The 12,692-nt window shown below is 39.8% G+C and overlaps 1 protein-coding gene across 1 annotated transcript in view; it reads left to right on the forward strand.

Moving 5' to 3' along the window:
• The window catches only part of LOC308086753 (epidermal growth factor receptor kinase substrate 8-like protein 1), a gene marked incomplete at both ends in the record, with an annotated part of 12,539 nt that extends 116 nt beyond the window's left edge, over positions 1-12,423 (forward strand). Inside the window, 7 exons of the mRNA XM_080430402.1 lie at positions 7,645-7,776; positions 9,483-9,571; positions 9,772-9,846; positions 9,995-10,143; positions 10,725-10,878; positions 10,997-11,113; positions 12,355-12,423. Coding sequence (XP_080286528.1) covers positions 7,645-7,776; positions 9,483-9,571; positions 9,772-9,846; positions 9,995-10,143; positions 10,725-10,878; positions 10,997-11,113; positions 12,355-12,423 — 785 coding nt within the window. The remainder of the gene's footprint in view (positions 1-7,644; positions 7,777-9,482; positions 9,572-9,771; positions 9,847-9,994; positions 10,144-10,724; positions 10,879-10,996; positions 11,114-12,354) is intronic.
• Positions 12,424-12,692: the final 269 nt, after the last annotated feature.

Consider the following 12,692-nt stretch of genomic DNA (forward strand, 5'->3'; position numbering starts at 1 on the left):
GGAAACATATGGAGCCGGCACCAGATAGCAAATATGGAGCCAGCTACATGGCCTTGGTAGGGAAAGTATAGTAGAGTTACAAAAAGCATGTTTAAAAGACTGAAGTACAGGCCCAAAAAGACATCACTATATTCATTTGACTGGTTAGATTGATATTTCTAGATCATATCAATCTGGTCCACAAAACATACAGTTTTAACTCCATCAAAGGCTATATAAGTCGTAATAATAATAGCATTGCAAACACACTTATTGATAAGAAAGAAAATGGGGCTCTAGCAGTAAAACCCATAATATTAGACGTGGCTGAAGTTAAAACAGCTCATGCTTGTTTCTTTCAGCTGTAGGTGAGTTGGCTGCTGAACCTCTGCCTTTCTCCCACATCACATAGTGACACAAATAAAGCATCTAAATGAGCTGGAGTGAATGAATAAGCATTGGTTTATGAATTGTGATAACAGAATACTACATCATCTACAGCACTTGTAGACATGGTTGAAACATGTTCTCATCTAAGCTTTAGTAAGAAGAGAATCATAGGAGAAACACATTTCTTCCTTTCATACACACTCATAAAGGGGAGAGCGTGAACTCAGTCCCCCACGAGCAGAAATGATGCAGTGGAGATTCCTCTGTTTGAGGGATTCACAGTGGTGAGTGTGGTCTGAGTGCAGAGGGACTATGCCTTGTTCAGGGTGAACGTCCTTGGTGATCAACATTCACCCCGGACATTTTACTCATTATGGATATCAACTGACGGCCAAAAAGTACTCTTTCTCTCCAAACACAGACATTATCAAATGCAGTGGTGGAAAGTAACTAAGTTCATCTACTCAAGTACTGTACTTAAGTACACATTTGAGGAATTTCTACTTTACTGGAGTATTCAAAAATGTCAGTACTTTTACTTCTACTCCACTACATCTCAGATGAAAATATTGTACGTTTACTCCACTACAATTATTTGAAAACTTTAGTTACTAGTTACTTTGTAGATTTTTATTATTATTACAAAACATACATTTTACCCACTTCAGCCCTGTATACATTTTGGCCATTTGAAAATAGCCGATCTACAAGCTTGTAGATCGGCTATTTTCAAAAGATTTGTCTACATTTTATACTTTCGAAAACTTGTGAAATGGGACATTCTCCATAATGAGTACTTTATACTTTTGGTACTTTAAGTCCATTTTATACTTTTACTCTTTTACTCTAATTGCATTACTAAGTACATTTTAAATTTCGGACTTATACTTGTAACAGAGTATTTCTACATTGCAGTATTGATACTTTTACTTCAGTAAAAGAGTACAGATTTTTGACACTTATATGACTCAATCTAAGATTTGCCTATGAGGTTTCCAATAAAAAAAAAAGAACTGTGTGTCCCAGGGGTAGTGGGAGTGAAGTCAGGACTTCAATACAAACCATACAAAGGTCTTTTAAATGATGGTCAGGCATTGTATCTACATTATCACACACACAGAGAAGGGCTACATGAGAAAACATCAACAGACTACGTTATAGCTTCTGGGACTCGTGAAAACACACACGTTATAAAACAATGCAATAAAATAACTTTTTGATAGAAAATACATGCTCCTTTATCATTTACATTTGTTTTGAATAATGATATAAAGTCTCCTTTGGACTGCCTAAAGTATGGGCGTGTACACAGTGAAATCCTGATGCTAATTTAACTCTGAACGAGTACAAATTGACCCATAAAGGGTCCATGTTAATGGACACTCCTGGTTTTGCTGTGTAACTGGCAGTATCTAACTAGAACAAACTATGACAATAGCAAATTACAGGCTAAATAATGACCACCTGCCTATAATTTATATGCTGTCATACAACAGTTTAATACATCAGACTTAAAGGTGCTGCAAGTGATAATTTGTTTGGTTAAAACTGTTTCTTTGTTAAAAAGTTAAGGCTTTATATTCTGATAGTAATCATTGAGTGTTTGTTCAGTAACAGGGGTCTCCTTGCCTTTCCAGCTCTTTAATATACATAAAAAAGAAAATTCAGGTGGGTTACACATTTCATCCAATCAGAGGAGAGAGTACCCATTTATCAGCTTTTGTCTGTTCATTTTGTTGAGTCATCACGTCCAATTTCACTTGTTTATCCTGTATGCTGGATCAGTCCTCTCTCCTGATTGGATGAAATTGTTGTAATGACCTGAACATATATTGTGTTCATTAAAGAGCTGATAGAGACATGGAGACTCCTGTTACTGAACAAACACTCTATAGCAATGATTACTATCACAACATAGAGCAACTGTATGTAACGCTTACTTTAATAATATCACTCACAACTTTAATAAGTGCATTGTGGTGGATGAACTTGGCTGAGCACCGAAGGGAAGAAGAGAAACATCTTAGAAATGAATATTGTCACTTCAGGGCAGAAACCTTGTATCTCCATGTTTCAACTTGTTTATGTTTTGTTTTGTTTCATGAATTAATGCTACTTAGTCGTATGACAGTGTCGCTCAATAGGAGTTTTTGTAATATTTTGAAGGTGAAAGTGGTTTAGTGTGCCTGTGGATTTTATAAATATAAACCAATAAAAAGTATTAACAAGAGCTTGTGACTAAATATGAACATACATCGGATCCATTGGAACACAGGCTCTATTTTTTCCATTTCCTGAAAAGTAACAGTTTTGTACATACAAGGTTTCCACCTGACAGTGACGATATTCTAACAAACACATACAAACATAGTACAGGAAGTATGTAGCTATAAGTCCCCTCAAACTGGACTTAAAAGTGCAACGCACGACTTTCAGTAGAATAATTAACATATCGTCTCTGTCGGGCAGAAACCTTGTATCTCCATATTTAAACATTTCATTATATCCCCTTTTTTTGTGAATTCATGCCCTCGCAAAAGTAGCAAAATTCTACTATTTTAGCTTTTTTTAAAGAAGTTAAAGTGGTTAAGTGTGTGTGGGTGTTATAAATATTGAGCCAATGAAAAGTATTGGTGGTCTTGTGACTAAATAAGAACTATATTGGATCCATTGGAACACATTGTTTTTCCCTCCATTTCCTGAAAAGTAACAGTTTTGGACATACAAGGTTTGCACCTGACAGCGGTGATAAGGAACTAAACAGACTCCTTTCAGAAATAGAACATTAGTTTATCAAACTCCACATCTCTTCATCTGTATTGCAGAGGTCACTTTCTCAAAGCACCATAATAAATAGGCTGGCCAAACAAAACAAGAACAAAGTCAAAGTAAATCCCATGTTTCTGCAATTTCTACAAAATACAATGTTTAGGAACGCAGTCAATAGTATTCTGTCAATAGCAGAGGCATGTCAGCAAATCAACAAGTACGCGGAGCACCCCACATGTGGAGAAATAAATAGAATGGCCTTAAAGGAGAACTTCACCCATCTTTAAAGGGATACTTCACTTTCGGGCCGGGGAAACATTTAAAAAATATATTAAAAATAAATGAAAAAAGTAATGGAAAATTCATGGCCCCCTCACGCATTAGAGTGTCCTACTAATGTGTGAGGGGGCCTTTATTTTGCCATAACTTCTTTCATTTTTTTTTTATATATATTTTTAATGTTTATTTTATGTGAAAGTGAAGTATCCCTTTAACCTATTGTAATATATTTGTTCCTCACTCACTAATGCTCATTCTAAGCATCATTTCAAGCCATTGTTCCTCCATTAATAAAACTGGTAGGCAGGTTTCTGAACTGCACAGCACTCCTCTGAGACTCTCAGTGAGCAGACAGAAATGGTGCCATCTCATAATGAGCATTAGCATTAGGACCAATTATATGGAGATACGGTTGAAAAAAGTTCTCCTTTAATCCGCTGAAATGTTACATAAAGCATTGTTCATTATTATGCCACTATAAACTGTGAGGCGGGAACTTTTCTGTCTGCTTTGACTCTTTATTTATACTTTGTTGTATGATGGGAGTATAAAACCATACCCAACATAACATATAACATTTCCTATAGATTTATCTCTGCATTGTTATAAAAAAAAGGACATTTGTCAGCAAATGGTGTCATGGAGCTCTTCCATTAATGGTGTGGTCGACACGCAGACGAAGTTACTGCTACAAGATAAGGCATCATACACTAAACATAAAATGACACCAACTAGGCTCTATGTACAGGACATTGTGTCTCTTCCTTACTTCCTTCACAGGCCTTAGCACTTCAACTAATTAAGGCTCTGATCCATTTAGTGTAGCACAGTGGTTCTCAAACGTTTGAATTTCAAGGACCCCATAACTCTGAAAGGGTACAAATGGAACCATCCATTTGTACACTCTCAATCTCAGAGTTACACACCCGTAAGGGGCCATTTGGAAGCTCCCTCAAGTGAAATAAGGCTAACTGATTTGAGTGTCACTGCGTAATGAGGTTGCACATGTATGTGCACTGCACACAGGAGGCAGATTTCTGCATTAAGGTGTAGGCTACTTCACTCTGCTCACCCGGGTAAGAATATTTTATTTTATTAGTGCACGTAATGTAGTATGTATTGAATTATTTTATTGTTACCCACTGTATTAATGTATTGGTCCCTTGAACTGTTCACCTTGAATGCCATGTCAGGGCATTGTTGAGTGCAGTATAGCCTACTAATTATGTTTATTTTGCAGTGAAACTATTAACCTGATGCCTTGGTGTGGTGTGTTCTACCTGCTCTTAATGATGCACCGTATGGAGGCAAAAATGTGATTGTGTTAAAGGACCAGTTTCATATTGGCAGTGGCCTAATTTGTGTATATATATTTAATGTGAAATAAATGTTATATTTTGTCAATCCTGTATCTTCACTAAGCCTCCCAAACCAGTTTTTAAGCTCTGTTTTTTTTTTTTTTTACAAACCTGTGTTTTTAAAGTTAAAACCTTAAATGGTTGTTGGTGCAATTCCAACTGGTGTAGTCAGTAGTTTTTATGTTTTTAGTAACCCCTAAATAGTCCATTTGGTTACATAACTGTTTTAATTGGGTTCCAAAATCGAAGGAGTATGAATGGCTCCAACTTGAAAAATGATTGCATATAAACTCACGTTACCAGGCTTTTTATGCTTTCTGTTCCAAACAAATGTAACACGCACACAGCTTTTCCGTATTGGCTCTTGACCCAGACCGGATCAGCAACCGGAAAAGCGAATTGATCCGAGTCTAATCACATAACAGCTGCCACTTCCAGACAAATGAAATCGAATACAAATTGACGACTATTAATAAAACGAAAGAATTGGACTGAGGCAATCATTAAAATGATTCAGATATTCAGGTCCGGTTAAATAAAGTATTATCTGTTGTAGGTACTAGGTATGGATAGGTGTCTAAAGGTTTGTCATGCTCATTCATCAGAAACAACAGAACATAATAGATGATTTCTCATAACTCAGCCCATTAGCGCATGATGTGAGTCAGGTGTGTGTTCAAGAAGACTTCATCTGTTTTCATATGATGGCAGGGTGGCAAAAAACTAGCTAAATTGATAGGCAGCGTTAGCATGGAGGTATTGAGTGTCTATTGTATTCAGCGAATGTGGGGCCTCCACTTACACCAGGTCCACGGCCACAGAAAAACCTCATAATATTTATCAACGGAAAAAGGGCCTATTGAGCCCACTTTCAAAAGCACGTTCACTTCTTCCCATAGAGCAAGGGTCTCCAAACATTTTAGGCTGTGACCCCCCAAAATAATCATAATGAACCCCCCACCCTGACAGGCACTTGGAATTGTAGGAGTTTAGGCATTACATTTAGTTTGACTCGGTTCCACAGAGATTGTGCAAACAGCTGAACTACAAGCTCATAACGCAAAAGTTTTGGTAATATTTGACAAGTGTTTGACCATTTTTGATAGTTTGTTGGTTACTTTTGACGTAGTAATGGTCTTATTATTAGTTTTTATTTTTATTGTATTTTAGAAGTCTTAAAAGTCCTTAAATTGTAACTTTAAGATACCCTGTATACACTTATACTGTGTGTTAGTTTGTCCCACAATCATTTGGACCCTTGGGGGTCCCGACCCCCAGTTTGGGAACCACTGCCATAGAAGAAGGCACAAACCAAATTCAATATCAATGTATCTGTGTGTGTGTGTGTGTGTGTGTGTGTGTGTGTGTGTGTGTATGTGTGTGTGTGTGTGTGTGTGTGTGTGTGTGTGTGTGTGTGTGTGTGTGTGTGTGTGTGTGTGTGTGTGTGTGTGTGTGTGTGTGTGTGTGTGTGAGTGATTGATTGATGTACTTTTATTTAGTAAGACATGAAAATAACAGTACATGGAAGTACAAATTCACAATACAAGGTCTACTAAACTGGAAGACTCATTAAGCACTGAGCTTGTTTAAGATGAGAACCCCATGCACACAAATCATGATGACATATAAGAGACAGACAGATATACACACTACTATACAGAATGTCATACAATCAGCTTACAGGTTACTGGAGTGAAACAAATATATACAAAAGAAGAAAATGAAATAGGGGGGGGTAGGGGGGGTATAGTTAAGACTTAGACAGGGGCCATTTTCGAATTGCAGCCTCCTGAAGGTATATCTTTAGGGCAGTTTTGAAAGTGAGTAGGGTTTTACACCCCTTTACTCCTTTTGGTAGGGCATTCCACATTGTTGATGAGTAGCATGAGAACGAGTTCATTCCCTTAGTTGAGCCAAATCTGGGTTGAACATGATTTGTGGAGCTGCCTCTGGTGTTATGATCATGGACTTCCTTAACATTTTGGAAGTATTTTGACAAATACAGGGGGATCCCAATGTTGTGGTGTATCTTGAAGATCAGGCCCATAGCAAGTTGCTGTACTCTGTCCTCAACCCTAAGCCATCCAATCCTAGCAAAATGAGCAGGGGTTAGATGGGTTTTGTGATTGAGGCCAAGAAGTAGCCTTACAAGTTTGTTTTGGGATGTTTGGAGCCTTGTTTTTAAGGCTTTGGAGGTGTTGTGATACCATGAAGTGCATGCATAATCATAATGACCTTGAATGAGGGCCCCTGCAAGAATCTTCAGAGTATTCTTACTGACTAGACGATCAATCCTGCACAAATAGCGTGTTATTTGGTTGACCTTTTTGATCACTTTTTCTGCGTTTTTGTTACCAGAGAGGTTTGCCTCCAAAATGGAGCCCAGGTAGGTAATTTCATCCTTTCTTTTGATGACATCATCACCCACTTTGAACTCTCTGCCTTGCTAAGGTTAGGACTGGACCCAAAGAGGATGGATTCAGTTTTACCCAGGTGTAATGAAAGTTTGTTGTCGGAGAGCCAGATGCAGATCTTGTTGAGTTCAGAGCTGAGAGTTTTCTCAACCTGCAGCCTGTCCCTGTCCGAGACTAGCAGGGCCGAGTCATCTGCGAACAGGAACAGTTTGCAGTCGCAGGCTGAAGACATATCATTCACATATATCTGGAACAGTAAAGGTCCTAGTATACTTGTGTGTGTGTGTGTGTGTGTGTGTGTGTGTGTGTGTGTTGTGTTGTGTTTGTGTGTGTGTGTGTGTGTGTGTGTGTGTGTGTGTGTGTGTGTTGTGTTTGTGTGTGTGTGTGTGTGTGTGTGTGTGTGTGTGTGTGTGTGTGTGTGTGTGTGTGTGTGTGTTGCGCGGGTCTTGCAAAAGCTGCCGGCGAAGCAGCTGCTACCGGAGGCGTTGACACCCGCACTGGCCTGCAGCTGGATCGAGGCGCAGTTGCGCTTCCTACGGGACACAGTGCAGCCCTCACTGACGAGGCGACAACATCAACGGAGGAAGGTGAGCAGAGACAAGCTGTCATACCTGTGGCAGCATAAACAATCCACACACAGTCATGTCAACCATGCTGTATACATCATGGTCATGAACAAATAGCTGAAACCATGTCCCACATCTTAAATGGGTGCCATGTATACAGGGGACTCTACATAAGTAGGCATGACAGAATAGTGGATTTGATATCAAAATATATCTCTTCTATTTTCAGGTCCTTCGTCATGCTGTATAAGCATTCTGCTGTGAAGCCGAGCATGTTTAGCCTGTGTAATGATGATTCTGTGTTCTCTAACATTTCAGCTAACACGCCTGATGTCTTTGTTGTTAATGAAAACCATAGGGAGGTGTCCATTCTCGAGGTCGGCTGTATTTTGATTACAGCTTAGAGGAAGCCTTCCTAACCAAAGTGCTAAAATATCATCAGCTAGAGCACACCATCTCTCAGCTAGGCTACGGGTGTAAAATGTGTTTTTTATCTTTGGTAGCCTAGGACACGTGCACAAGTTGGTTGTGAGGGGCCTTCAAATGGCCGGGCTCTCCAAAAGGAGGGCCAAACAATTAGCAAGGTACTGCTCAATATCAACTATTATAGGAAGCTGCTCAATTTGGAGGAGGCGTTGTTCCCTTTACCCATGATTGTTGTATGCCAACATTATTGTATGTAACAATGTTCTGCCTTATATGCACTTTGTAACTGGCTGTTTTCCTATTATCTGACTGCACTGGCAGTGTTTATATCCTTTGTACACGGCATTCTTGTACTTCTGTTTATGTGGACATAAATAAATATTTAGTGTCTGTGTGTGTGTGTGTGTGTGTGTGTGTGTGTGTGTGTGTGTGTGTGTGTGTGTGTGTGTGTGTGTGTGTGTGTGTGTGTGTGTGTGTGAGTGATTTTTGGAATATGTCCGAGACAACTACTACTTAAAGGAGCTACACCATGAATTTAAAAAAAATATTTGATATTTAATATCATATGGTGTATGTCCCTCAAACCTTTTTCAAAAGGTTTGAGCCTAAATCATCACTCAGATATACTCATCCCAAGTCAATTGTCTCTGGCTTATACAGCACTTTCAGCTGCAATACCAAAACGTCCTCTTGGGCAGGGGGGGGCTACTGAGCAATTCTGTTAATACAAAATTCTGTTAATAAAAAAATATATTAAAAAAAAGAAAAAAAGAAATGGAAATATTCTGCATAAAAAGAAGCATCTAAGAAAAATACAAAATCGAAAAAAAAACACTTTGAACATTTTTGAACAATTCCACCAAGTGTTTGAGGTGCCTGTTTCACCCACTTCCGGGGGGCGGAGCCAAAATCCGAGCCCGAAGTATTTGTTCGTAGACCCCCACTTAGGGGGGGTAGAAAAAGTTTCGGAGCGATTCGGGCACTTTTCATTTAACATTGGGTTTGCCATCAAAAATGTTTATGACCTCATAAACATTTCCATTCTGAGATCGCCTGTTCAGACACGCCCATTCTGGAAATCCATGAAATGAGAAGGAATGACTGAATTTAAAAAAAAAACATTTTTTGGGGTACAAGAGACACTGGGGACCCCAAAAAATACAAAAAAACAAGAAAAAAGTGATTTTCATGGTGTAGACTCTTTAATTCGGCTCACTTGCATTGCATTGTTTTAAAATAAATCATCAAAATCAAAGCTGCATTGATTATAACAATAGTGGTTCATTTTTCCTTTTATGCAGTTGATTTGTTGACGCTGAAGCCAAGCCCTCCATCGGAGGAGGAATTTGTGGACATCTTTGAGAAAATTAAATACTCCCTCAACCTTCTGGTGAGCAGAGATTTATTTTTCTCCTACTGTCAATTTCTCCTCACTTTTATTTTTTACATTTTGTATGAAGGCAGCCGTACAGGAAATACAATTTGCTTATATCATTCAAGTAAATTAGGATCAAACAATCATGAAAGATGAAAATAATTATTTTGTGGATTGTCTTTTCGTTTAGTTTTAGTTTAGTTTTGTTTTTTTAGGACCTTCTCAAGTCTTCCATTTCAGAGCCTAACTCACCAGAGTTGCTACATCATGTCTTTGTCCCCCTCGGACTGGTGAGTCTCAGTGATCTCCTTTTGTCTAGTAGTCTGCTCGTCCGTGTCTGTCTCTCTCTGTCTGTCTGTGTGTCTGCCGGTCACTTCTGCCTAATTTATACTTTGTTGTGCCTCAAGACTCTATAAAGCTCTACCATCCCATTCACAGCTGGTGAAAACGACACGTGGACCAGAGTGGGGGGCAACGGTGGTTAGCCCAGCTCTGACCCAGGGTGCCGTATCCGTGCTTCAGGAGCATTTGACCGAAGAAGAAAAGGAACTCTGGACGTCCCTAGGGCCCAACTGGACTGAACATTGGTGTGTGTGTGTGTGTGTGTGTGTGTGTGTGTGTGTGTGTGTGTGTGTGTGTGTGTGTGTGTGTGTGTGTGTGTGTGTGTGTGTGTGCGTGTGTGTGTGTGTGTGTGTGTGTGTGTGTGTGTGTGTGTGTGTGTGTGTGTGCGTGCGTGCGTGCGTGCGTGATTGATTAAGCTATAAGGTCGTATGGAAAAGTATATATCGATCAAAGACTGAGAGTAGGGCTGGGCTTTATGACTTCAATCAATTTCTTGATTATTTCTAACTTTTGCCTTGATTACGATTAATGCAACAATTGTACTTTTTTTAATTGTAAGGGTTAGCAGATCTACAAGATCTAAAAGATAGGATAGGTTATTTTTGCTATTTTCTTTTACACCGCCAATGTACAACACGTATAATAGGGCCTAAAGGGTTAAGTGGGTAATCAGACTAATATATTTAGTTCTTTATTTAAAAAATAAATAAATCTAGAATTATAATCTTATCCTGTCTATTCTGGTTAATAACCCAGAGTACCTGAGAGTATCATTTGAGCGGAGGTTGGTGATTTCTAAATGCATCACTTCTGCTCCGTTTGCCAGCTCCCAGCTCAGTGTGTCTGTTCCTCCATACACACCCGTGTTCCTGGATGGGTGGCAGCCACAGAATGCCGTCCATCAACACTACTTTTGCAGAAATTACCATGTGGCCAGGAACAGCAGTGAACTTTCAGTGCTGCGAGGAGAAACCCTGGAGGTATAGATCTCACTCATAGCATTAGTTATCAATAATATTTTCCTTTTTTACATATAGTGTACTTTAACAAAACATATTCAGTGAAATAACAATGTTTTCCCGTTTACTCTTTTGACAGGTAATGGAGTCATCAAAGCACCGGTGGGAATGTCGGAATCGTTTTGGCCAGAAAGGCTTTGTTCCCCATAATATCCTGGAACCTGCTCTCAATAATGATGAAAGACACAGCCCGGTGGTGCGCAGAGTCCCCCCTCTCTCTCTCACACACACACACACACACACACACACACACACACACACACACACACACACACACACACACACACACACACACACACACACACACACACACACACACACACACACACACACACACACACACACACACACACACACACACACACCATAGATATCATTCTATGGTGCAGATAAAATGCTATGGGTCGGTGGTTCCAATCACGCAGGCAGTAGCTGATATTCTCAATATGGTCTTGCTCTGTGATACATACATTACACATATTGTACTTGGGGTGTGTTTGTAAACTGCAGTGCAATGTAGGGTCATCATTATTTCGCTGAATGTTGGATTTGGTTTGCAATGAAGAGCACAGGATATTAGTACAAATCAGCGTGAACTGAAAATTGTGTGTGCCTGGGTGGTGTAAAGCGTTGGTTCTTAGTGAGGTCTGGGGACCCCCAGGAGTCATTGGGGGGTTCCAGGGGTCCCCAGCAATCTACAAGCTCTCATCAGGGCGCATTGTGAGGCGTTGTGAGCTTGTGGATCTGCTATTTTAAAAACATTTTGAAAACTCTTGACAAATCTTCTCTCATTGGGTCCCTGGCACAAAATCTGTTCAGATGGAGGTCCGTGGCCAAATACATATCAATTTGAGGGCGAAAATGCCACCACCACTTTGACCCTAGTTCAACAGGTGGGAAGCCAGTGAAGGACAATCCTTGTCACTGCATTAGTGACAAGGCAACTCTATGGCATTGACCATATTCATGACCACATTGGTCATTTTGCTCTTACTTAATGCACTTGAGTATTAAAGGTAGGGTAAGTGATATTTTTGGTATTTTCTTTTTTTTGTTTTGTTAAAAAGGTTAAAGTAGTATCTGATAGTAATCATTGCTACAGAGCGTTTGTTCGGTCACAGAGGTCTCTCCAGCTCTTTAGTAAACAGAATATAGTACATTTTCAGGTAGGTGACAACATTTAAGCCAATCAGGAGAGAGCTCTGAAAATGCATTTTCTGTTAAATAAAGAGCTGGAGAGACATGGGAGACTCATTTTACTGAACAAACACTCTATAGCAATGAGTACTATCAGATTATAGAGCTATTTAACACTTATTTTAACCAAAGTAGGCTAAATCACTTACCCTACCTTTAAGTAAGAAATTCACAGTACCATGGTAAATCCAACCATGTGGATCACGTTCAGCTCCATTATCCTCTCCTTGTCTTTCCCAGGATGTGCACAAAGCCACAGAACTGGAAGCGGTGATGGAGAAGCAAAAACTGAAGGTGGACGTGAAGTGACAGGGTGGAACGCTGTGACACACCAACAATATCACCCAGCCACCATGCTGTGACTGTCACGGTCCGCTCCTCTGGCCTTGTACTTTGAGTGTATTTCTCAGCCCTTGGACCTTTTCTACCCTTATAAGGTCATGGACTCGGAGTACACATCGAGGAGGACCTCAAATGGGAGACGCACACCACACACGTGAGGAAAAAGGCTCAGCAGCGACTGTACTGGCTCCGCCGCCTGAAGAAGCTCGGAGTAGGACGTCGCATCCTCAGGCTGT

The sequence above is a fragment of the Gymnoscopelus braueri genome (assembly GCF_963280865.1).
Source record: "Gymnoscopelus braueri genome assembly, chromosome: 6".
Classification (NCBI taxonomy): domain Eukaryota; kingdom Metazoa; phylum Chordata; class Actinopteri; order Myctophiformes; family Myctophidae; genus Gymnoscopelus; species Gymnoscopelus braueri.